We start from the raw sequence: 27,678 nt of genomic DNA, 5'->3' as shown, positions 1-27,678 counted from the left end.
AGGCAGGTAAGAAACATTGACTCAGAAGACTTCTACTGAAAGCAGAATCAACAAAAATCAGATAGTTTCCTTTCCAGAATTCACCCAGATAAGAAAGCATGGGCTCCTGAAATCTGTGAGAAACTTTAAATATTTCCCAAACTCAATTGGGGTAGCGATCCAAAAAATTTGGCCATGGGCTCACAAGACTTAGAGCTGAAAGAGACCTTGTCCTAACCCAATTTTTACCATTAAGGAAATAGGGGGGGGAAAGTAATTTACACAAAATAAATAGTTATAGTCTTGAACTGGGAATCACAAGATATGAGTTCAAATGCTGGCTGTCACACTTGTCAGCTGTGTGGCATTGAGCAAATCACTTAATTTTTCCATAACTCAGTATCCTTCACTGAAAAATAATGTAGTTGTATTAAAGGATCCCTAAGTGAACCTTTTAATCCCAACATTCTGTGGATCTGTGAAACTGGAATTTTTTTTTAAAGGAAGTGATATGCTAACTAAGCCTGAGTATTTCCCAGGGGCCTCAAAATAATCTTTGCATGGGCAGGAAAGATATTCATTCTTTGCTTAAACAAAAGTATTCTTAGTTAATCAAAACCTGTCCACCCCAGAGAAGTAGGCTTTTACCTAGTTGGCTATCAGGGGATGAACAATCCAATACAGTTCAACAACTTATCAGATGCCTTCTTTGTGAAGTACCATATAGGTTGTGAATGTCTGTCTTAGGTTCTGGGGAATACAAAACTAGAAAGCAGTCCTTTCCCTGCTCTCAAGATACTCAAGCTGTAACTTGAAGATAAATCCTTATAGATAAATAGACAGATGAAAGGGGACTTAATTTACTGACATGTTTTTACCTGTGCCTTTTACCAAAAGTGTCTGGGAAATTATCGGGCAGTCAGATGGAGGCCTATCAGTACTCCGCACCTTTAGGCTTCTTCGGGTGCTGAAGCTGGTTCGGTTCATGCCAGCCCTTCGACGACAGCTGGTGGTGCTGATGAAGACCATGGACAATGTGGCCACCTTTTGTATGCTGCTGATGCTGTTCATCTTTATCTTTAGGTAACCTCTCCCCACAGCCTTGACCCCAACCCTGCACACAACTTCCTAAAGCTCAGCAAAAGCCAATGGGGGGGGGGGGAGGGGAGGAGGAAGGAAACAGCACCTCTTGCTTTCCATGGTGCTGAGTAAATATGATTAGGGAAAGCAGAAAGAAGAGCAGGTCCACAGCAGAGAATCTTCCCGGGAAATTGGGAGAAATCTCAGATACAAATAGTGAGATAACCAGGCAGTTCCTGTTGAAATTCTGTTGTGTGTCAGTTCTAAATGTTAAAAGAGAAAAAGAGTTAAAGGTTGGTAGGGAAGGTCCATTCTTCTCCACTATGGCTGTGTCCCTAGTTGGGGGTGTTCTCCTTCTCCCTGATATTCAAAGATTTTCTTTCCCTTCATCCCACACTGATTCATGGCTCTTTGACTCTCTCAACTCCATTCACCCACAGCATCCTGGGCATGCACCTCTTTGGGTGTAAATTCAGCTTGAAAACTGACACTGGAGACACCGTCCCGGACAGGAAGAACTTTGACTCCTTGCTCTGGGCCATTGTCACTGTGTTCCAGGTAAAGTCTAGGACCTTAGCAGGAGTAGGTTTGTCATAACCATCCCCATATGCAGCTTTCTGATTGACTTCCTTTGTTCCTCAAGGGTGTTCCTGCCAAGACCTTCACAGCTTCAGCCTAGAGCAAAATCCCCATTTATAGTAGGCTGCTGTGGTTTTTCCCCTCAGAAGGGTACCTCTAGTTTTAAGGATTATAACTGCTGAAGAGCTAGGAAAAATAGGTAATTAGTAATATTGTGTTTCAATGGGTCATTGATGATCAGTGATAACCTACTGTTACTATTATTCACAATTCAAATAATGTGATGCCTTTGGGATAAAAAACTGTCTATTCCTATGCCCCACACCCTCTCTCTCTCATCTCTCTCTTTGCCTCCATATCTCTCCTTCCTTTATCTCTTTCCTTCTCTCTTTCTCTGCTTCCCCCACTATTCCTTCCTTCTCCTTGTTCTTCTTTATTCTCTCTACACTCTTATTTCTCCCCTTTCCCCTATTTTTCCCATCCATCTCTTCACCATAAACTTAGTGAAAATATATTTGTTCAAATTTGTTGTAATTACTAACCGAAAATGTTTTATGTTCCTATATATCTGTTTAAAATGTGGGAAATATGAACTTTATAGAGACATAGAAAAAAAATAAAATAAAAATTTTAGTGAGACCTTCTATTGATGAGGGAAATACAGACATGAAGAAACTAGTTAATGGCTTTCCATAGAAAAATGTTCCCCTAGCTTAAATTTATATTAGTGTGAAATTTTCACCAACTATATACCAAATTTTTTACATAAGGAACTAGGATTTTAAATGCATTGTTCTGATTTAGAGTTCCATATTTTAAGAACTTTAATAAGCTAGAAATGGGCAGCAATGACAGTTGAGAGGAAGGGAAACATGTGATATAAAAATAGTTGAAGGAATTAGGAATATTTATCTTGGAGAAGAAAAGACTTGGTAAAGACACATTTAGTCATTAAATATCTAAAAAGCTGTCATGGAGGAAAAGGAACAGATGTGTTGTTCTTGATCCCAAAGAATAGAATTATGACCAGTGTACAATGAAGGGAAATCACAAAGAGGCAAACTTTGGCTCAGCATAAAGAGGAACTTTCTAATAATAATAACTATGTAATGATAGAACAAGTGATTTAATGAAATAGTAAATTCCCTTTCTGGAAGCATTCAAACTGAATATGAGTGATTATAATCAGAGTTGAGAGGTATATCAAAGGTCATTTTATACAACCAATACCTGGTTAAGAACTTCTTCTAAAGCATTCCTGACAAGTTGTTGTCTAGCTTTTAAACATAGGAAAGATTTCTATTTGCCCTGGATGAACAAGATGATGACTTCCAAGCGCCCTTCCATTTCTGAGATTCTATGCTTTTGTGCAAATCCTGGGGTATCTTCCAACAAGGCAAATTGGACTGTATTGAAACTGGGATCACTGAACTGCTGTTCAGTGAGAGCCATACTTTAGCTACATTTCTAGGCATCTAGGGAAGTGATTGATCTATCTTTACCTTCACCACCACCATTCACCACAGTAAAGGCATGAAATAAAGGTGAAGATTGTGATGCATAATAGTAGAAAGGAATTGGAGACAATGATGGGTTTTGGTCTTGCTTCTCCCTTAAATGCACCACATGGGCTTTAGTTTCCTCAACTCTAAAAATGGAAGTTTTCATCCATGTAGAGCCTGCCTTTCAGGATTGTTATAAGAGAATATGTGAAAAGTTTTGTAACTGGAAATATGTCCCTCTCCCAGAATGCATTCCTCCTTATCTCTACTTTGCAGCTCTTTCCTTATGTTCACGTAAATGATGGATCTTCTTCAAAGCTTCCCATGACACAATACATCTAGAAATCAGTGTTCTCTCAAATCTCAGCTCTTCCAAGAGTATTTTGCCTACATCTTTCCTTCAACCCTTCCACTCCCAATTATATATTATACTTATCTGTGAACATGTCATATCCTCAGATAAATATATGTTTCTAGGGGACAGGAACTGTCATTTTAAAAATGTTTGTATTTCCTACGTTTAGCTCTGTAGTAGATAACTTAATGTTTGTAAAATTTTAACTATAAACTACAAAATGTTTTCTCTATGGTGAATAACTTTGTAAACTAAAGTCCTGTTCAACTAAAACTCATCAACAAGATATTCCTGCTTTCAATTCTGTGTTATATACCCAAGGAGAAAGAGATGTCATTTTTGACACTATCAGTAGACAAAGAATCATAAAATATCCAGAGCTGCAAGGAACATTAATGATCACCTAGTCTGAGACTTAGAAAATTCAAGTAACTTGACCAAACTAACATAAAAAATTGAGGCTAGATATCCTTGGGTCCTGATCTTCTTTCTATCACAGAAGAAGTCAGTGGAAGAGAAAGTGAGCAACAGACAGACAGCCAGAAACAAATAGCTATAGAAAAGGAAAATTAGACACAAAGAAAACAGGAGTCACACAAAGGAAGACAGAAAGAGAAAAATGGAGAGGAAAAAAAGGGAGAAAAAAGGATTTAGAGTTGAAAGGAGAAATATTCTAATATAAGGCTTTAGAAGATGTAAATAAATTGTTTATTTATAGCCTTTTATTTATCTAATCTGTGGACCATTATTCTTTATTATTCTAACTAATTATTTGGATTTGATATGACGAGAATGGAACTCATTCTCTTGTCTCTTAAATCCACTTCTCTTCCTAAACATCCCTCTTCCTGTTGATGACATAATTATTTTTCTAGTATTCCAGGTTTTCATCATCCAGTCATCCTGGACTCTTCCCTCTTCTTCTCCATTTCCCCTCTGTTTCCAAGTTTTATCTTTCAGCCTACATGTCTTTTATCCCCCTTCTCTCCATTCCCAGGGTTGCTCACTTGTCTCAGATCCTCATTACCTTTTTCTGGCACTATTGCAATAGCCCAGTCCATCTCTGCTCTTCATCACTTCTTTATTATCTCTTCTCTACACGGCCAAAATAATTTCCCAGATTTGACCACACCACTCCATGCTCAAAAAAACCTTCAGTAGCTCCTTTTCTCCCTCATGCATGAAATATAAACTCTTCTGGCTAGCATTTAAAGCCTTCTTTTGACCTTATTACATTTCCAGACCATTTCTTCCCTTCATGCTTTCTTCATTTCAGCCAGATTAAACTACCATCCATTCTCTGAACTTGGCATTCTATCTCCAATTTTCATATCTTCACACAGACTCTCTCTCCCCTATGGTACTTGGTACTTGCTGTCTTCTTGTTTTTCCTTCTCCAAATTCTTACCTTCCTTTTAAGGATGTTCAAGGCTCACTTTAGGTATAGCCTATGGGAAATTTTCCCTAATATTCCCTTCCACAAAGTTTTTAAGATTCTTTCCCACCCTCAAATAATATGTGTATTTTTCTTCCCAGGAGAATATAAGCTCCTTGAAGGAAAGGATTGTTTAACTTGTTTTCCTTGTAGCCCCAACATTTAGAGTACTGCCTTAGTCAAAATAGGGACATATAAATTTTTGTTAAATTGAATGAATGTGAATCAATTGATTAAGCATTGTTAACAATTCTTTAACTTCTTTTTAACTCGTTAGCTCTGCTTTAAATAGAAAATCCACAGCAGCTCATGGGGGGACTGGGATGGGGATGGGGAATATTCTTTGATCTGGAGAGACAGTAACTAAAGCAATGTTGTCCCACATTTAGGAAGATTTCTGTGGGACCTCAAAATACTCTTATTGGGTTCAAAGTCATTTCATCAAGATGGCTCGAATACCACTTGTGCAAAAAGTGATCCATTGGTTCTGTGCTGCAGGGAAATGGGGAAATCACTCTCTGTCTCTTCACAGATTCTCACCCAAGAAGACTGGAATGTTGTGCTTTATAATGGCATGGCCTCCACTTCCTCTTGGGCTGCTCTCTACTTTGTGGCGCTGATGACCTTTGGCAACTATGTGCTGTTCAACTTACTGGTAGCCATCCTAGTGGAGGGCTTCCAGGCAGAGGTGAGGGACAAAAAATGGGGACATGTAGATATGTCCCATTCTAGAGCCCATATCTATATATCTCTCTATATAAATAAATATAGATATATGTGTGTATATAGCTATAAATGTATGTGTATATGTATATAGATATGTGTGTGTATGGCCATGTGCTGTGTGGGAACCCTATGATCAGTGGACTAGTCCTGATTGGGGATGTAGTTGGGATTCATTCTGGGGCTGTGTCAAAGATTTACAACACCTCCTCCAGTAAACTTCCCTAGTCAATCCTTCCCATCTTCCCAACCTACAGACATAACACAACTACTGATTCTCCTCCCCTTTGAACCACCTCTTTATGGATGTATTGCTCTATAGCCAAGGTGGTTGTCTTTATCTATACACAACTTGTAAACTACTTGAGGACAGGAGCCAAATCTGAACTTATCTCCACTATCTGTTAGTGCTTAGAAAATACTTGCTAGATTCAGTCATCTTATCTATACAACCATTTCCATTCCTTGATATTCTAAACAAAGTATAAAGCTAGTGATTCCTATTTTTCTTGGTTGGCAGGGGGATGCAAATAGATCTGACACAGATGAGGACAAGACATCAGCCAACTTCGAAGAGGATTTTGAAAAGCTGAGAGACTTGCGTGCCACAGGTACATTTTTTAAGAGGTTGATGAGATGTGGAGAAAGGCATGGGAAGCTATGAGTGAGGGACTCTGAAAAATGAAAAAGGCCCTATCTCCATCATAGTGCCCAGCATACTTCTAGGCAAAATTAGCTTCTGATAAAAAGATCTGGTGGCAGTGAAAGCAGTCAGTTGATAGACTCATTGAATAGCAAATCTGCAAAAAGGTTTTAAAACATATAACATGGATTATCAGAGATTGGAGAGGCCTTAGAACACAGAAAGTGCAATTTCAGATCTAGACACATGTGGCATCATATAGCTCAATCACCTTATTTTACAGAAAGAGAAACTGAAGACCAAGACAGCTATTTATCCAGGATCACACTATAAATTAGTGATAGAGCTAAGTCTCAAACCCAAAACATCCTAGGAAAAGTAATTTTTCATTGGTAGAATATCTTCTGGGACTAAATGAAAATCTGGAAGACTCTGCATCTAAATATTTCCTGAAATCAGACACTCGTATAGTTTGTAACCTGGGCTACTGGCTAAACTTGTCTGAGCTATTTTGTAAGAGAGGATTCTTCACTGGTGTCGGTGGGTGGAAGTTCTTCCTAACTGATAATAAGAAACTTCTCTTATAGCTAATTTCAAATCTAGATCATGAATACTAAGCAGGGAGAAATCTTGATGTCATTGGATTTTGGGATCATAAATGTAAAATTGGAAAACATCTTAGAGGTCAGCAAATGCAAACCCATCATTTTACAAATAAGAAAACTTAGATTCAGAGAGGTTAAGGAATTTGCCCAATGTCACACACATAGAAACTGAGGCAGGATCAGGAGGCCAGGTCCTCTAGTCCAACATTCTATCCACTACACTATGTTACCCAAATTTTCTATCGTCCATGAGACAGAAGTGAAATTCCGATCCAGGAAGATGTAAGCCTTAAGGTGATCATTTCTGAGCTAGCAATGGGTAGCCACCAGGACTTCCTGATTTTTCTCCAAGGCTCTTATCCCTATTGGAGAAGGCAGATCAGTTTGTTGTTGTTCATCCTTTGTTCTTGAAGAGGACCAGTGTCATCAGAAGAAGGTGATATCTTGAACTGGATTTAAGTGAGGCAGAACTGTACAAAGTCACCAGCCTCACTCTCTCCTCCTGAGTCACCTGGGTCAAGTGGCAAAACATAGGTCAGGATCACTGGCAATGACCAGTTTAATTAGTGAGACAAGGAAGACAATAGGTGGTGGCCAGTAGCCCTAGTGAGGACACAATCATCTCTCTCACTCTGAGACTACCTAATCCCATATTAAGCCCTGATCCCCAATTCTAGTCAAGGATTAGATTACTAATCCAAATGATTATACACACAACTAGAGTTTTGATGTTAAATAAGTAGATATTCTCAATATCAAAATTTATCAATTTGATCCCAAACCTTATTCCTCACATTTCTATCTGTAAAACTCCCCCAGGGAAGCCACCAGTAGGTAAGTTGACTAGCATATAGTTTCCAATGTCCCTGACTTACAGTTAACAGCAGGGATTTTGGCCTGAATTTTAGGCTATTCCACTGCCATGGTCAGATCATGTGTTTCAGGAACCGGAGGAACAAGAGAGACCAGAGAAACTCCATTGTGGAAGCACAGCATGGCCATAAGGACTCTGGTTACCCCAGGGGCTTTCTTTGTATTCCTATGTGATTTTGTCCTCAGGAAAGTTTTGTGCAACAGCCTAAGAACTCAAACACAGAATAAACAAAGATCAGGCCATGATAGTGCTATGTCACAAGATCAGGGCTGCACTCTCTAGCCAGTCTTGAACCCTTCCCTATTTTTTTGGATATTTCTCAGTTGAAAGTTGTAAGACCCTGAACCATTGAGAGTGATACCAGGAGTGATAGAAAGGACTCCAGGATTTTTCTATTTTTCTCTTCTAAACTCAATGTCCACTTCCAAGTCACTAAAACTTATGTCAGAGGGGGAGAAGAAGCCCCTTCCCCAGCTTTTCCAATTCCACCTATCAGTTTTTGCCTCATCTCTGGAGGGTTTCATTCTACTCAAATGCCAAATCTTTTTCCAGACAAACTGCTAACGATACCTCTCTCTCTGCTTGTATGTGTGAAGCAATTTTTTAAATCACAAGTGTAAGACTTTATACTTGTCTCTGTTCTATTTCATTTTATTAGATTAGGGCCAATATTCTAGCCTGTCAAGATCTTTTTAGATCTTCACTCTGTAGCTACCACTTTCCTTCCCTGATAGGTTTCTCAAAAGAATTTTACTGGTGACAAAGATAAAAAAAGACAAAATGGAAAGATGCCAGAATTATTGAGACACAGAGGCTCAGGTACTTATCATGAGGTATGCCTAATTCTATTCAGTTCATTTATTAAACACCAATTCTATATATACACGTCATTGTGCTAGATGTTGGGGATACAAAATACAAAAACAAAAAGAAAAAATGTTTGTCAAGCATCCAATATGTACAAAGAATTATAGTAAAGTCTAAATAAAATGCAGTATCTGTCCCTGAAGACTTTATCACCTATTAAACAATTACATAAGCACAGAGACCTGTAACATACAGAGTTATATACTAAATTGAACTAGTTAGCAGGGCAAACAGCCTAGTGTCTGGAGTACAACACTGTAAATATTTAATAAATACTTTTGCCTTCCTTCACATAAACATTCATTTTAAAGCAAAGAGTTATGTCTGGTAGCTAATTTAAAAGGACCCCAAATTTGGAGTCAGAAGCCCTGAATTCAAATTCATGTAGTACTATTTACTTTCTGTGTGTTTCAAACACAAATCCCCCTGTAGATGGGCAGATAGAGAATTTATTAAGAACCAAGAACTGTGCTAAATGTGGGGTTACAAATACAAGCAAGCACACTGCTTTCAAAGAATTTATATTCTAATAGGGGAGGAGACCATATCTGGAGAAAAGGTAGAAATCAAAGGAAATAGAAAAGAGGGCACTTGTCTGGGGCATAATGTTGAGATAGCTAAGAAGTAGGAAGAGCATAAAAGGGGGTATTTGCTTAGGGTCATGATCTACAGATAGCTAGGAAGTGGTACAAGGCTTTTATTTTAGACGATATAACTAAAGTACATCTATCAGAGTTTTCTGTCTCAGGGTGTTGCTTAAGGTTCTGGAGGCTGAGAAATGGGCATGATGACCAGAGATTCACTTAATTAGCACATAGCTAGTAAAAGAGACAAAGCCAAAATTCAAATCCAAAAGGTCTTTGGAGCTTAAGAACAGGGCTATTTCTTCTACAATGTTAATTAAAAGTGAATATGACTAATAGATAGACAGTGTCACATAATACCACCCTAGAGGCATCATCAAAGATAGAAAAACCTGAGCTTAAATCTGCTTCTAACACATAAGATGCTGCACTATCCCATGCTCATTCTTAGCTATAAGTTGTAAAAAAGATGCTGACTAACACTGAAACTCAAACATCCGTGTACTAATAAAGTTACAGGCCCAATTCCTATCTTCCATTCCTTATAATTAATTATAGCAAGTGTGAGATAAAATGGATGAAAAACTGGTCTTGGATTCAGGAAGTCCTGTCAATGACACCTATTGACTATATGACCCTGGACAAAATCCCTTAGTCACTCAGTGTTCTGGGAAACTAAGGCAGAGAAAGTACTTGATGTATATGATCGAAGGAGATCATCTCGGAACTCCATATAGCAAAGAAATTGCAAGAGTATAGTACCTATTCCTATCCTTAATTATATAATTAAATTTGCATGACTCTATTCATAGGTAGATTGTATAAAATACTATTGAAAAATTTGGCTATGTCTGGGTCAAAACCAGCTCCTTAGTTACTGTTTGGTGGAAAATAGTGGCCCTTCTGACATACTTTCAGGCATCACCAGTTTATCCCAAGTACAAGGGCCTGTTCCCATCTTTAAGATCATAATGATTCCTTCCTCTTCTCCCAACTAAAAACGTTGTTCACCCAGAGACCCTTCTACTTTTCAAGTCTCCACATACAATCAAATATAGGCCTTCCCCCCCCATCTTCCCAAATGACAGGGAAAGGACATTTCTTCACTCTGAGTCCTAACTGGAAGCTTCCTCCAAATTAGTTACAGTATGCCCAAGGAAACACGAAACAGAGTTATGAGGCTTCCAGGGGGTCTGACATTTCCAGGCATATTTCCATGTACAGACATCTACACTCTGCACTGAATTTACTTCTTGTGTGGAGTCAGCAGCAGGGAAGAAAAGCAACACGTGTCTAGCATTACCACATACCCTCATATTGGCTAATCAAGCTGTCATGCTATACCTAGACAAGCCACAATGGGACACAACCAGGCCCCAACATTAATGCATTAAGTCCAGGTAGGATGCTTAGCATCAGAGTCAATATTCAAAGCTGGTAATGCACACAAAACCCTGAAACCACTGCACTGTCATTGCCAGTCAAGCCAACCTGGACTCAGAGAAAACAGGGAGATGGTATGGTTCCTGTTCTCTAGTTTTCATTAACTGCTTCATCACTCCTTCCAAAGCCTTATTTATGCAGAATTCCTGACATGCTTATAACACTTATTCTCATCACCCTTCCCATCTACAGAGATGAAGATGTATTCACTGGCAATGACACCCAATGGGCATCTGGAGGGCCGTGGCAGCCTGCCTCCACCTCTCATCATGCGTACTGCAGCTACACCCATGCTGATGCCCAAGAGTTCTCCCAATGTGGACTCCACCCCTAACCTCCTGGACTCACGCAGAGGCAGCAGTGTCTCTGTAGACCCCCAGCACTATGATCAGAAGTCAATGGTAGGTCACCCTCTTCTCTCCTGCCTTCATGCCTGTCAATCTCTACTGCCCATAGAGCCATCACTTTCTTCTCTGCTGCCCATAGGCCCATCACTCTCTTCTCTGCTACCCACAGACCAATCACTCTCTTCTCTCCTACCCTCATGCCTGTCACTCTCTTCTCCCCTGCCCACAGACCCGTCACTCTCTTCTCTACTGCCCACAGGCCTGTCACTCTCTTCTCTCCTGCCCACAGGCCCATCACTCTCTTCTCTACTGTCCACAGGCCCTTCATTCTCTTCTCTCCTGTCTTCATGATCATCACTTTCTACTTTCCTGCCCACAAGCTCAGTACCAATATTAGGCTTCTGATAAATCTTTATTCAGAACTGCTTCACCTGCAAACTACTTGACTTCTCTGCACCCATTTTCTGAAGATACTAGGACACCTTGTTCGCATCTTAACACCCACTCCAAGGAAGATGTTAGACTGCTTTAATTACTTTCACTAGCTCTGAACTAAGAGTAAACAAAATCACTGCCATATTAGCCTGAACTGCAGAAGTAGAAAAGAGGAATTGTGCAGCCCAGGTGTGCCAATAATCATTAGAGAACTAAAGGGGAACTATTGTGTGGGATTGCAAACACCATCTGCACAGAATACTAGGGAAAAATTGAAAACATGGATAGGAAGGTCTCCAAATTAGGAGTTCTTAAACTTTTTAGTCTCAGAACTCAAGACTTTTAATAATTATTGATTATCCTTCAAAGCACTTTTACGTGAGCTTTATTAAGAGTTACATTTTACATATTAAAACATCTTAGAGTTATTATGAAAATAATTTAACCTCGTGGATACCTTGAAAAAGTCTCAAGAATCCTCCAAGAACCCCTAAATCATGCTTTGAGATTTAAATTAAAAAGACCATTTCTGGCAAACCTGATTAAACTCCTAATCTTAGCATTGTCCCTAATGCTATCCTAACTTTGTCCCAGACCTTACTCTTTTCAATGGAGATGTAATCCTAACCTTCAACCTAACCTAATCTTAACTCTAAACTAATTCACAGCCCCAAACCTCAAAACTTCAAAACCTCCCCCTTCTTGCAATCCTATTGCTACCTTGCATTCTGAAGACAAAGTGTATTAATGGAAGATAAAGTTCGACCCCCATACTATCTGCTTAGTCAAAAATTGCAAATTGGTGGTAATTTAATCAAGGAGGAATAGAGTTCTCTTCTCCCTCCAAGGCCCTCAACATTCTCTGTTCTCACTTGTGCTATGGCATACTACAGAACACTTCTTGCTAGACACCTATATGGACTCTACCACAAGAGGCAATGACCCCTCTGCAAGGAGGAGAAGGTGGGCAGTCTCTGAGTATCAGTAGTGTCTGAAGCCAGATTTGAATTCTGCAAGATGAGTCTTCCTAACTCCAAGCCCAATACTCTAACCTTCTTTGATGTTCTTTTCCCCTGTATACTTCTCCTCCTCCTCCTTTTCCCTCTTCTCCTTCTTCTCTTCTTCCTCCTGTTCTTTCTTCTTTTTTTCTTTTTATTCTTCTTCTCCTCCTCTTCTTCCTCTTCTTCTTTCTCTTCTTCCTCTTTCCTTCCTCCTTCTCTTCCTCCCAGTAAGTGTCTAAGGCTGGGTTTGACTGAGGCAGGGCCAATGCTCTATCCAATGTGAAATCTAACTGCTTGCCCCCACACCCAGTATAGTTTTAAAAACATTTTTTGCTCTTATTAACTTCTCTTGTCAACCTAAACTCATTCTGTGTCTCAGTACTTTTATCAGTATCTTTACAGAACTATGTCCCTTTTATAATCACCCTGTTATCTCTTCTTCCTTCTGTGTATCTTTTTTAAAATTTATGTTGGTAGAGGACATCCTTTCTACCTCACCTTTGCCCTCCCTAAGATGATAAGAAATTTGATATAGGTTATATACATATAATCATGTAAAATCTATTTTCATATTAGTCATGTTGTGAAAAAAAGCAAGTTATGCTAAGCCCTCATTAACTGAATTTGATCCCTGTCAATGAGTTTGTCATCCTTAAATATTTTAAACCCTAAGTCCAAATCCACTTTCTTATTGTTATTAAATCCTATTCTTAAAGACTACTTTTTAACCAATTATTCACATCCCAAATATTTGACCCAAAAATGCCTTTTTCTTCAGAATCTATCTCCATTTGGAAGTAGTGGTTAAACTTGCAATTTTATTGTATCTATTTTGCATGTACAATTTTGAGCTTTTTCTCTCCCTTTAGAATGTGAAATCCTTAAAGGCAGGAACTGTTTTTGCTAGGGACTGCCAGCACAATGCCTGGCACATAGTAGGCACTTAAATAATATATGTTAACTTGGCTTTCTTTGTACCTCCAGTACTTGACACATAGTAAATGCTTTTGACTGATTTTCTCCTGGCATCTGGCTAGAATCAAGTTTTTCTCTCAGCCATTTTCCTGAAAGTGCTAATGGTATTATTCCAAGCTGTGGATGGCTTCTTTCTTCTGTTTCTTCCAACTGTGGATGGCTTCTTTCCTCTGTCTCTAAGCTTCAGCTTTTTGCTGATGACTTCATAATCTTCAACATTGTTCTCTAAATTTATTCTTTAAGTTTGTGCCTAGGTGAATCATCAGATTTATGTAACAATCATCAGGTATGGCAAAGTTTGAGAAATTCCCCATAATACTCAAGATATATGCCATAGGGAGAAATCTCTTTATTATTACTATCAAGCTGACAAACATCTTCCTCATCATGTCTCATCAGGGAGTCACCAAGTGCTTCTACTCATCTCTTCCTCTTCTGACTCTTACTGGATATTTATTCATCCTGTGGATACATGCCATTCTTTAATTAATAAGAAATGCCTTCCTTTTTTAAAGGGTACGATTCCCTTTTCTTCAAAAAAGAGACTCATATGTATGCTGAGCCACATAAAAACACATATTTTTTTAAAATTCTCTTTCTTCTCTGTATCATGTTCTGTCATTGGAACTTCAAACTCTAGACATGTATTAGGATTCCTCTCAACCTCTTAAGATCTTTTGCATTTTTTTTGTTTTCACACAAAAGCTTTTCTTCTATTTTATTTTGTTGTTAAGTACTACATTTTCCTTGATAGCCTGGAGAATAGAGAAATATGCTTAAAATACCTTTATCTTTTTTAATCTTCTTTTATATGAAGGAAAATAGACTTCTTTGAGCAAAGATAAGTCATTTGGTCATAGCAGAAATAAAAGCATCACACATTCTTTGCAGATCACTGAAAAATTCATTTTACGCTGCATCTTTGCTGAAAGGGAGATACTGGGTCAGAGGAGCTGAGTTCCAAACCCAATTCTGACATCAACTATGTGATGAGTCATTTTCTTAAACTCTCAAGACCTCAATGTCTTCATGTTAAAATGGGGGAGTTGGACAAGATGGTTTCTATCACTAAATCTATGATCTTATAAAATTGTGAAATGGAAGTGACTATCATTAACCCAGAAATGTTACTTTCCCTTCTCTCTTTTGTAGCTCTTTACCATTTTTAACTCCTTAACAGCCACATTCACCTTTCCTTCCCTTCTCTTACTACTACTGCTGCCAAAAATAATTAGTATCTCAAAGTTCTTTAATATAATATTTCATTTTATCTTTATCGCAATCTGGGGAAGGGGGAATGTAGGCACTGTGGTTATCCCCACTGTACAGATGAGGAAATTAAGGCAGACAAAGATTGATTAGGTGACATAATTACCCAATGTCACATGGTTAACTAATGTCTGAGGTCAGATTTTAATTCAGATCTTCCAAACTTTGGATCTAGCATTCTATCAACCATTTCCACCTAGTGGCCAATTTACCAACTTATTGTGTCTTACCAACTTCCTTCTTGAGTTCTCCCTTTCTTCATCATAACTCCTCCTGATTCTTGTGGCTAGAGTTCTCCTTTTCTCCTATTTTTTCTCTCCCTTCTGCTCCTTTCTTCTTACTTTTCCTTATTCTAAATTCTATGAATTTCTTCTTTCCTACATATTCTTGTCATTCAGCTCTAATCTTTCTTTCCTTAAACTTCTCAAATCCTCCCAGTAGCTACAATTCTGTTCTATTTCCATATTTTTTCCCCACAGACTTCCCTAAACTACTCTTTAGTGTTCTTGTCTGACTTGAGATCCTAGATAAAGCCTGACCTCTGAAGGTCATGTGTTCTTATGTTATTGTACTTAAGGTAGCTTTGCTTGGGAGATCTGCCCTGGATTCTATACCCCAACCCTCTTATTAATTCATTATTTGACCTTGAGCTTTCTCTTCCAAGAAGAATAGAAACTATGTTTCCTGTTCTGCTTCTCTCAAAAGACCTAGATTTAAACCTTGTTATGGGAATTTAATGAGAGAGTAGATATGAAAACATTTTGTCAATTAAAAATAATTTTATTAACTATCAAGGAAGCAACAAGCTATAGTGTAGTTAAAAGAGTGATGAATTCATACTAAGAAAATGAGTTAGATTTCAATTCTAGTATTACCATATAGTATTTTGAACAAGTTATCTTCCCTCTATGGGTCTCAGTTTCCCTAGCTATAAAATAAAGAAATTAGATCAGGTGTTTTTAATCTGGGGGGCCATGAACTTGTTTAAAAGAGAAAGATAAAAAGAGACAGAGAAAACTATTTTAGTATAATTGGTTTTCATTATAATTCTATGTACTTTATGAATTTAAAAATAATCTGAGAAGTGATCCATTGGCTTCATCACACTGCCATAGGGTCCAGGACAAAAGACATTGAAGAATCTCTAGACTAGATAATCTCTTGGATTCCTTGTATGCCAAAAATGTATCATTTTACATTCTTAAACCTTTTGAAGATAGCAAGGTGTTTTGTAAACTGTGAACAGATTTATAATATCTAAAACACTTTGCAAACTAAAAAGAACTTCATATGTCACTGATTTTTTATTATTTTCCCTCATGTCATGTCCTTCCCTGACTGTCTCTCAGTCCAGCCTACGCAGTTCTCCCTGTGCCAACTGGGGCCCCAATAGTACATGGGGCAGCAGGCGCTCCAGCTGGAACAGCCTGGGCCGGGCGCCCAGCTTAAAGAAGAAGAGCCAATGTGGGGAGAGAGAGTCCTTACTCTCCGGGGAGGGCAAAGGCAGCACAGATGATGAGTCAGATGATGCTAAACCGGGCTCAGCAGGCCGGGCATCCCAACTGCGCCGAGCCGAATCCCTGGACTACCGAAGTACATTGGACCTACGAGAGGGGCTCCAGCGTCTATCCCCACGCCCAACTACTCTGCTGCCCCTTGAGTACCAGGACTGCAATGGCCAGATGGTGCACATGCCCAGTGAGTTCTTCCTACGCATCGACAACCACAAGGAGGACCCTTCAGATTATGATGATGACATGGATGATGTGAGTTGGGTCACAAATTAGGTCACTTGGATGTGGGCAATGAGAGTGTCTCCTTCGCTCCTGAAGTCTCTGGCTCTCTCAGAGAAGTGAGGAGAAAATGCTAATGATGATTCTGATGTTGATGAAAAGAATAGTAGTAATTCACATTTCTATAGTACTTTTAGATTTGCAAAGCACTTTCCTCAAAAGCATCCACCGAGACATTTTTTTCCATTTTATTGATTTAAAAAATGGGGGCTCAGAGATTTTAAGTGACTTGCTTAAAGTCCCACAATTAGGAAATCTCTGAACCAGAATTGGAGCCTCTTCACTCCAAGTTCAATGTTTGTTTGGTTTTTTTCCACTGTCACACACTAGCTCATAATAGTCATCATTTCTAGAAGCCTTTCCCTTCCCTTGTCTCATTGAGAAACCCAAAATGTTAAAGGTCAAATCAACCAAGAATTTGTTAAGTGTCTACTATGTGCCAGACACTCTACAAGGCATGAGGAAGACAAATACAAAGATGAAATCGATTCCTTGTCTCAAAGACCTTGCATTCTAGCAGGAAGACAAAAAGTACAGATATAAGTCTTTGGGAAGGTCCCAATGAGTGCCAATAATAAATTCTTTTAATTGTTCTCATTATTTAGATTATTATTGTTGTTGTTCAGTTATGTCCAACTCTTTGTGACTCCATTTGGGGTTTTATTGGCAAAGTTAATGAAGTGCTTTGCCATTTCCTTCTCCAGCTCATTTTACAGATGAGAAAATTGAGGCAAACATGGTGAAGTGACTAGTCCAGAGTCACACAGCTAGTAAATGTCTGAGAGAGGATTTGAACTCACAAAGATAAGTCTTTCTGATTCCAAGCCCAATGTTTTATCCATTGCCCCATCTAGGTGCTATCATTATTCAGATTAGTTCTCAATATGGGCTGGGACTGATTTTCATTTTACTTAATTATAACTTTGAATAATGTGAATTTGAATATGTACAACCATTTAAGGGATTCATTAATCATAACAATTAGGACATAGTCATATTGCAAATTAATACAAAAAGTAGAAGTACAAGTAAATAAAAGATAGTTTGATGCAAAGTTTTGAAAAGAAAGGTTCTCCAGTTGAAGGGATCAAGAAAAGCTTCACATTCAAGATAGTTCTTGAGCCAAGTCATGAAGAAGAAGGGGTTTCTGTGAGACAGAAGCAGGGAGAAATTGTAGGCTTAGGGAGTGGAGGAAATGGAGGCATGATTTGTGCAGAGATGCAGAGTCTGAAAATGAAGTACCATGTTGGATGCAGAGAGAAAGCCAGTTTGGCTAAATTATAAGATAAGAGATTGGAAATAATGTGGTTCTTTAAAATTTTTTTAATTGTTAGTTTTTAATAGTATTTTATTTTTAGATACATGTATAAATAGTTTTCAACATTCATTTTTTTTAAACTTTGTGTTCCACAGTTTTCTCTCTCCTTTCCTTTTCTCCACTCTCCTAAAACAGAAAGCAATCTGATATAGGTTAAATATATGCATTTTTTTTCCTGAGGCAATTGGGATTAAGTAACTTGCTCAGGATCACACAGCTAGGAAGTGTTAAGTGTCTGAAGCTAGATTTGAATTCATGTCCTATTAACTTCAGGGCTGGTGCTCTATCTATTTGGTGCACCAACTAGCTGCCCCTGTGCTTTTCTTTTAAATATATTTCCACATTTGTCATATTGTACAAGAAAAAATAGATCAAAAGGAAAAAAATATGAGGAACAAAAACACAAACAAACAACAACAACAAATTGTGAAAATACTGTGCTTCAATCAACATTCAGTGGGAGTAATGTAGATTGAAGCTAAAAAAAAAAAAAATACATTGGAACAAGGTTGCGAAAAGCTTTTAAAAACCAAGTGGAGTCTACATTTTATCCTAGAGAAAATAGAGAACCCCTGGAGTTTACTGAGTAATGCAGTATTAATGTTGTCACACTCCAGAGCAGGGAGAGATTGCTCTAAGGAGGCTGATTAGGGAACTCTTGCAATAGTCTAGGAGAGAAGCACAAGGGCCTCAACTAAATTGATGGATTATATAAGTTAAAGGAACCTCAGAGATCATCTGGATTCCCCTACTAGTTTTGCAGATGAGACAGTAGAAGCCTTCAGAGGGACTTAAGGACACCCACGAATTTGTAGTAAAGTTAGTAAAGCCAGCTCTCCTAGCTCTCAGACTTGTGCTGCCTCCACCATACCATGCTGTCTCTCACTAGTCACAAGGAACATCCTACTTCCCTAACTCTTCCCAAGGACTCAGAGGAAGACTACTTAGCTTCAAGAGTTCCCCAAGAGTTGGTACAGAGTTCTACATATTGGCAGGATAGGGTTTGTGATCAACGTGCAGAGAAAGGAGTTCTGTTTCCTCTCATTCCCAATAGCAAATGGTTTTATGAAAGAAAGTGTGGTATAATGGAAATGGTACTAGATTTGAAGTCCAAAGACTTGGACTCAAATGGTAGCCTTGTTACATAATATGTAACTTTGGGGAAATTATTTGTGCTCTCTTGGTTTCATCTGTCATATATTGTCCATCCTTCATTCTTAAAGACCAATGACTTTAAGGGTAAAGGGGTGATGTTTTGATTTGCAAGTAAATTGGATTTAAATGAGGCAGAACTGTGCAAAGTCATCAAAGGATGTACACATCCTCATCCAGAGCCATCTGGATGCAATAGCAAGACATAGATCAAGATTACTAGCGATGGTTCTAGTCTGACAAAGTTTATGGGGTAAATTATCCTCTCCAGCTCTAAATTTCATGATTCTTTGTCCTTTGATCTTCTTTCTTTTCCAGAGCTACTGCTTCCGATTGAAAAAGATGTTAGAGCCATACAAGCCAGAATGGTGTAAGACCCATGAAGACTGGTCTTTCTATCTGTTCTCACCTCAAAACCGGTAAGAAGCTGTCCCCATCCGCTGCAGATGCTGGTGAGCATTCCTTTGGGTATATAGCAGCATCAGCCTTTAAAGGTAGCCTTATATGATTCAAGAAGCAGGTGTGGTCCCTACTCTCTAAGATCTCATAAGTGGCATTGGTCAAACCCCATCTCCAGGACCACCACCTTGTGCCACTAAGCCTCACATAGGACACTGCCAATTTCCACAAGTTCCCATATCACCCTCTATGATAGTGTATTCCCATCTCTAATCAAAGGCAAACAGGAGAGAGATGGAAGCCTAGTCCTACTTGATTCTTCTTTCTATATTCAGAAAACTAATTGATGTTGCACCCAAACATTTCCTTATAGTGATACCACCCAGATACCTAAATGTTTATTTATAATAATAACAACACAAAGAACCTTGTAAATCATCATGTCTAAAAGAGATGTGAGAACATCAGACATAGGATGTTAAGAATGAAAAGGAACTTAGTCCTTGGAACACAAACTATTAGAGCTAATGGACCTCAAAATATTGGACATAGAATATCAGAAATGAAAGAACCTCAGAAAATAGAACATAGAATGTCACAGTTAAAAACGGAACTTAGAACATGGAACGCAATATGGTTTTTAAGATGGAAGTAACATTAAAACACAGAATGTAGAATGTCAGAAGGGAATTCAAATCATAGAACAAAGAATGTCAGAACTGAAAGTAACCTCAGAGTATAAAACATAAAATGTAAGAGCTCAGAGGAATTTCAGGACAGAGAACGTTGAATGTCAGAGCTGAAAGGGAACTTAAATCATAGATCAAAGATTAGAGGTAGAAGGGGCCCCAGAGGGGGTCAGGGAGGCAGCTGGGTGATAGAGTGGATAGAGTGCCAAGCCTGAAGTTGGGAAGCTGTGAATTTAAGGACAGCTTTATACACTTTACTTTTGTTTAACTCTGTTGTTTTCAACTTTAAACTGAGGATAATAACAGCACCTACCTGCCAGGGTTGTTATGAAAATCAAATGGAACAATATTTTGTAAAACACTTGGCATAGTGCCTGGCACATAGTGGGTACTAAATATTTCTCCTCTTTCTTTTCCCCTTCTTCTCTAATGACAGAGATAACTTTAATAAATCTCAGTTTAATGGAGGCAATGCCCAGTCAATTACTAAGCAATAAGTGAGACAGAGAATGCCCTCCTTTATCTACTCAAAAGATATAGATAGACAAAGAGAGACAGAGACAGAGGCAGAGAGACAGACAGAGGCAGAGAGAGAGAAAAGAGAGAGAGACAGAGAGAGTGACAGAGACAGAGACAGAAACAAAGATAAAGAGAGTGACAGAGAAAGAGAGAGACAGAGACAGAAAGACAGAGAAGGAGACCTGTCCTATTACATCCTTGGTCATCTCTAGTTCATCCTGATCTATATCTGACCACTGGACCCAGATGGCTCTGGAGAGGAAACTGAGGCAGGTGACCTTGCAGAGCCCTCCCTATTACTCGCACATCATGTCATCATCTCCTTAATATCATGGTCCTCTTCAGGGAAAAGGACAAATAATAGCACCAGTAAGCTAGACTAAAATAAAGATTAATTTGCACAGTGAATCTCACCATTTTCACACACATCCTTAACATCCTGAGACTCTCATATCTCCAAATTCTCCACATTCACCACTGCTGACCAGTGCCTGAAATCCAGCCATTGCCATGACATGAGCATGTCATCATGAAGAAAGCCTTGGAGCTGGGTCACTTGGACTCAAACCTTTACATTTTCCAGAGCCATTGTCTCATTGCCACCACCCTGGAAAGAAGCAGATTGGCTTACTTATGCTTCTTGTACAGATGGACTAACTTCATTTAGGTTTAGGCAAGGGGAGGGACTCAGGTCAAGCTCCAAGTTAGCAACAAACCAGAACTAAAACAGAGCTCCAATAACTCCCAACCCAGAGTAATTTCCATTAAAGTGCTCATTCATTGGCAGCATCAGGTCTTGAAAACAAACATATGTTCTTCCTTGATTCCTGAATCTGTTGTTTTTTTGTTTTTTGTTTGTTTTTTTTATTGTACCCAGGGCTCGGGTCACATGTCAGAAGGTCATTGCCCACAAGATGTTTGATCATGTGGTCCTGGTGTTCATCTTTCTCAATTGCATCACAATAGCCCTGGAGAGACCTGACATTGATCCTAATAGCACAGTAAGTACCCCCATTTCACTGCAGTGGTCCCTCTTTCACAGAGTTCTCAGCTCTGGGCTCAATTTATAACTCACCTTAAAGTAACCTTGGAAATAGCCACACAACAATTCTTTGTTTTGGGAAAAGAGAAAGATCTAGGGGTTAAAATATAAGTTCCTTGAGGGCAGACACGATTTAATTTTTATCTTTGTAATTATAAACCAGACCCCAGCACAGTATTTGGCACATAGTAGACACTTTTCTTCCCTCTCTCTTCAAAAATACACATCCACAGCTTTCCCTCAAATTGGGTTTTGACTTGTCTGAATTATCCAGGCAAGTGGCTCAGGCATGGTCAAGTTATCTTATATCCAAAGAACTATTCCTGAATGATCCAGACAGATTTGCAAGCACTACTAGTCCCCAATGCATAGAGATCTCTGTCACTCTACAAAGATGGTTCTGTAGCTGATGGCTGTAATGAAAATCACCAGCAAGGCAGCTTACATGATCAGAAGACTGGAAGTCTAAACTGACAGGGACCTTAAATATTCTCTAATTTAATATGCTAATATTCATTTTACAAATGAAGAAATGGATATTTTTGGAATAGGGATCACCCCAAATCAAGTCATTGGAAAAATCAGAATTAATATAAATCTCCCAGATCAAAATATAGGACTTTTTCAACTACACCTTCCCTCTTAAAAAATATTATACTCTTAGATATGTAAGCTATAAATGTTCCCAATTTCCTCATATACTGAGTGCTAATCATTTATGAGTAGTACATAGCTCCAGCCTGCTAGTGCTCTGGATTCCGATTGTTAGGAACTCTCATGTCATGTCCCTTCCTTACAGGAGCGGGTCTTCCTGAGTGTTTCCAATTACATCTTCACAGCGATCTTTGTGGCTGAAATGATGGTGAAGGTATCTGGCATCAAGATTTTTTTTAATTGGATGAGGGCACAGAGAAGGAAGTGGCAGGAAGGTGGGGAAGCTTCCAGATGGCTTTTGCTCAGAGATCTAGTAAATATGGCTTATGATTTCAAAAGATTCTACAGAATAGCCCACAGAAAGACCCAAAACCTCCATATATTTCTCCAACAGTCTCTAGGTCTAGTACTCCTCAACTAACTATTGTCCTGAAATTTCCTCCCCACAGAATGTCTTATCTACTAAAATCCTATTTTGGGGGGGGCAGCTAAGTGGTTCAGTGAATCTAGAACATTGGCCCTGATGTCAGGAGAACCAGAATTCAAGTTATTTAATCCTGATTGCCTTGCCAAAAAAAAAAATCCTGTTTGATCTCCAAGATCCAGCTCAAACAGCATTATTTCTGTGAAAGCTTTTCATTCAAACTTCTTGTCTTCAAGTTCAAAGCTTTTTTGGCCATCCCATTTTTTCTCAGTATGGGTAAGGACTAGACCCTAGGGGAGACATAAAGATAAGTAAGAGCTAAATAAGGGTTGTTTACACAGCTAGCACCCAGTAAATTGCTTCTCACAAGGCTGTGCACACAGTATGTCTTCAATAATATTCTTGAATTGATGACATCTGTGGTTCCTTTCCTAGATGGTGGCTCTGGGCTTTTTCTCTGGGGAAAACAGTTACCTGCAAAGCAGCTGGAATGTGCTCGATGGACTACTAGTCTTTGTCTCCATCATCGACATCATTGTCTCCATGGCTTCAGCTGGTGGGGCCAAGATTCTAGGTATCCTCCGGGTCCTGCGATTGCTGAGGACACTGAGACCACTTCGGTATGTACTGAGCTCTGGAATCTGTTTCTTCTGAGTAGTACCAGATACAGGATGAAGGTGTACTATTGAGAATAGTACCCAACGAAGATTCTTTCTACAACCAGCTCTCAATTATCTAAGGGTACACAGTCCATTATATGACTTGTCCAAGGCTTTTCACACCATCTCTGTCTTCTTCTTGGCTCTTGGCCAATCCAGAACCTCTAAAGGTAATCAGAATAAAAGCAAAGAAGGACAAGCTCAAGTCCATTTAACTGAAGTAAAATGATTTAAGACAGAATTCTCACTAAAATAGCTAGCAATTATATAGTGCTTTAAAGTTTGTAAAATGTTTTACATACATCAATTTACTAATGAAATAGGCATTATTAGTATCCCTATTTAATAGATAAGAAAACTGAAGATGAGATTTAAGCAAGTTGTCCTGAGCCATAATATCTGCGGCAAGATTTGAACTCTGATCTTTCCAGACTTCAGGTCTTATATTCTATGCACTTTGCCATCAGCTGCTGCTAGTCATTTTAATTGGCAATGCTGACCAAAGGACTTCTCTCCTTCCTGCCAGTGACACAAACAGCATCTGTTAAAAATCCGGAGTATAGTATGGCAGACCATAAAGACTTTAAAGGTCTAATATAAAATCCTCATTTTAACATTTTAACAAACATTTTAACAGGAAACTCCTTGCTCTGCACTTTTGAATCTTCAAGGAAAGGTTTGATGAGTTATGAATGAATCAGCAAAAACTAGTATTTGATTCAAAATTTTAAAATTGGGAAGAGAAAACAGTTAAGAAATATAAGAAGCACATAAGTATTTTGCCCTTTGTATGTTTCTACAAAAAGGAATTTTCTTTGAAGTTAATGCATTAACCCAACAGGATAATTAATCAGTGTTCAAGTATGAATCATAAGGCAATAGCCATAACTAGGACACTAGGTAATCCCATAATTAGAGTGCTATGCCTGTTCAGAAAGATTTGAGTTCAAATCCAGCCTCAATGACTTATTCCCCGTGTGACCCTGGACAAGTCAATTTAACCCTGTTTAAAATTAATTAATTTTAATTAATAAATAAAATTGAATTAAATTAAAATTAATAATTTAATAATTACATATTATTGTTTAAATAACAATTTATTAGGTTATATTATGATTACATTATATAATAATATATAATAAATGATAAATAAAATAAAAAATAAATGTGAAAAGTTATAAAATATATAAATAAATAGGTAGATTAGATGGATGATAAATTAATTAATTAATTAATAAAAATAAGAGACAGATTAATAAATTTGTCACCATTCCAAGTATGTTCCCATGGAGCAGGATTTGCAAGGAATCTTACACAAAATAGGACAAAAGCTGGGGAATGATGGAGGGAGCTGTATGGATCCCTGTTATCTCAGTCAGTGAGTGAGATAAGAGAGAGAACATTTCAGTTCCTATAAAATGGAAATCCAAAGAAATGGTTGTAAAATACTTATCAGCACACCCTTGCCACTACCACATTAAATGCTTAGTAAATGCTTATTGGATGGTTGATTGATGATATATATTAAGTTGTGGCAATAAATTTGCATAATCCCACTGAAGATTGATTATCAAAGTGATGTATATTTATTCTCCAAACAATGTATCTGAGAAGTTGAGTTGTTGAACTAGGATTATCAGAAATGAGCAACAGTATTATCTAGGGGCAATTCCTATAACCCACAGACACATGGACCTTGGGATCTAGAAAGTGCTGAATACATGCAGTTAGGGGGTGCCATAATGCACAGAGTGCCTGATCTGCAGTCAGGAAAACTCATCTCCCTGAGTTCTGATCTCAGACATTTTCTATCTGTGTGATCCTGGGTAAGTCACTTAACCCTGTCTCAGTTTCCTCATCTGTAAAGTGTTCTGAAAAAGAAAATGGCAATGTACTCTGGCATCTTTGAAGAAAGAAAGAAAGAAAGAAAGAAAGAAAGAAAGAAAGAAAGAAAGAAAGAAAGAAAGAAAGAAAGAAAGAAAGAAAGAAAGAAAGAAAGAAAGAAAGAAAGAAAGAAAGAAAGAAAGAAAGAAAGAAAGAAAGAAAGAAAGAAAGAAAGAAAGAAAGAAAGAAAGAAAGAAAGGAAGAAGAAGGGAGGGAGGGAGGGAGGGAGGGAGGGAGGGAGGGAGGGAGGGAGGGAGGGAGGAGAGGAAGGAAGGAAGGAAGGAAGAGGAAGGAAGGAAGGAAGGAAGGAAGGAAGGAAGAGGAAGGAAGGAAGGAAGGAAGGGAGGAAGGAAGGAAGGAAGGAAAGAAGGAAGGAAGGAAGGAAGGAAGAAGAAGGAAGGAAGGAAGAAGGAAGGAAGGAGAAAGAAGGAAGGAAGGAAAGAAGGAAAGAAGGAAGGAAGGAAGAAGAAAGAAAGAAAGAAAGAAAGAAAGAAAGAAAGAAAGAAAAGAAAGAAAGATAAGAAAGAAAGAAAGAAAGAAAGAAAGAAGAAAGAAAGAAAGAAGAAAGAAGGAAGGAAGGAAGGAAGGAAGGAAGGAAGGAAGGAAGGAAGGAAGGAAGAAGGAAGGAAGGAAGGGAAGGAAGGAAGGAAGGAAGAGACGAAGAGAAGGAAGGAAGGAAGGAAGGAAGGAAGGAAGGGGAAGAAGAAAGAAAGAGAGAAAGAAAGAGAAAAAAGAGAGAAAGAAAGAAAAGAAAGAGAGAAAGAAAGAGAAAAAAGAGAAGAAAGAAAGAAGGAAAGAGAGAAAAGAAAGAGAGAAAGAAAGAAAAAGAAAAAAGAAAAACCCAAATGCATCATAGAGAAATAGATATAACTGGCAGGGGGGAGAAGGGAATGACAATAACAACAGAAGTGCTCTTCCATTTAACAAAATACTTATACATAGTAAGCACTTGAAAAATGTGTTTTCATTCCTTCATCTATTCCTGTCTAGCTCAGATTCTTGATGACTCTAATTATCAGGGCTACCATGTAGCCATCAGGTTGGAAACTGGATTCCAACAAGGATGCCAAAGATGGATGTTCAAAATTTGTTCTTAAATTTGTTTGTTATACTATCTCAATCCAGGGTGATCAGCCGAGCCCCAGGCCTTAAGTTGGTGGTGGAGACCTTGATATCATCCCTCAGGACCCATTGGAAATATTGTCCTCATCTGTTGTGCCTTCTTTATAATCTTTGGTATTCTTGGGGTTCAGGTAAGAGTGTTCTTTACATTTCCTGGCATAGTGTAGGGTTGTAGGTACTATTAAGGAAACCTGGGGGCATGGCTTCCAGTCCAGCTCTGCTACAAACACAATATCTGATCTTGGCCAAAGCCATTATCCTCCCTGAGTTTCAGCTAATTTCACATTTAATACCTGTGTGACAATTGAAGTCACTAAATTTCTTTGATACCATCTTAGGGAGGAAGGGATGTAAAGGAGGGAAAGAGAAAATTTTGAACTAGAAAAAAAATTTAGATGAATGTTATGTTAAGTAGTTAAACATGAAATTTTGTTTTGAGTCTTTGGTCACTTTCATTTCTTGAGCTTGAGCTTTAAAGATTTTTTTATTTTGTTTTTAATTATTTTTTCAATTATCAAAAAACTGAGTGCTAAAATTGCCTATTTATAATTGGAGAAAAATAAAATAATATTAAAAAAAAGAAAAGTTACTAACTTTCCTTGGGCCTTGAGTTTCCTCATCTATAAAATGAGGTGGCTGATCTAGGTTCTTGAGGAAGTTGGATTCTAATGGGTATTCTTAACCTGGTCTATGATTAGATTTCAGAAGACTTGTGGATTTGGATGGAGGCAGGAGGGAAGGCATCTTTATTTCAATATAATATTGTTTCATTTGTATTCCCATGTATTTTTAGATACAAACATTTAGATTTAAAAAAAAAAAAAAACATTGTTCAGAGAAGGGATTCATATACTTCATCAGACTATCTAAAGGGTCCACAACAACAACAACAAAAAAGTTAAGAATCCCTGGATCAGATGTCTCTAAGGTCCCCTCACAGATCTAGCATTCTGAGATTCTATTTCTGGGAGAAATTTAATCTTAATATTATGAATTCCATTTGATGAATGAAAAAATAAAGAACCAGGAGGATCTGGAAAAAATACAGAACTATCTCTAAACCTTTGTCTATGCTCTTCCTGTCCCCCACCCTCAATTCTTGAAAAAAAAAATTTTTGCCCCAATCCCAATTGTTTTTAATCCTTTCTCTCCCTCAAGGCCTAACTCCTCTGTTACTTCTCTATGAAGCCTTCCTTGACCACCCCCACTTCCAAAACATAATTTATGTTTAAGTTTTTCCTGTACCCTCTCCTTTACATGCATTTCATTTACCCTTGTATCATAGATATTTATAGATATGTCTCTCCCTTTCTCCATTAACCCCCCC

At 38.2% G+C, this 27,678-nt stretch overlaps 1 protein-coding gene across 1 annotated transcript in view; it reads left to right on the top strand.

Moving 5' to 3' along the window:
• CACNA1H (calcium voltage-gated channel subunit alpha1 H) overlaps nt 1-27,678 on the top strand; it is a 383,111-nt gene that overhangs the window by 312,325 nt on the left and 43,108 nt on the right. The window contains 12 exon segments of the mRNA XM_074279700.1: nt 877-1,062; nt 1,500-1,617; nt 5,463-5,618; nt 6,174-6,264; nt 10,862-11,070; nt 16,046-16,462; nt 19,278-19,378; nt 21,444-21,567; nt 22,408-22,476; nt 23,122-23,306; nt 26,355-26,415; nt 26,417-26,482. Of these exon segments, the coding sequence (XP_074135801.1) occupies nt 877-1,062; nt 1,500-1,617; nt 5,463-5,618; nt 6,174-6,264; nt 10,862-11,070; nt 16,046-16,462; nt 19,278-19,378; nt 21,444-21,567; nt 22,408-22,476; nt 23,122-23,306; nt 26,355-26,415; nt 26,417-26,482 (1,783 nt within the window).

The sequence above is a fragment of the Sminthopsis crassicaudata genome, chromosome 1 (genome assembly GCF_048593235.1).
Source record: "Sminthopsis crassicaudata isolate SCR6 chromosome 1, ASM4859323v1, whole genome shotgun sequence".
In the NCBI taxonomy this organism is placed as follows: domain Eukaryota; kingdom Metazoa; phylum Chordata; class Mammalia; order Dasyuromorphia; family Dasyuridae; genus Sminthopsis; species Sminthopsis crassicaudata.
Note: the sequence above shows the minus strand (reverse complement) of the source record. Positions and strands in the feature narration are given on the sequence as shown.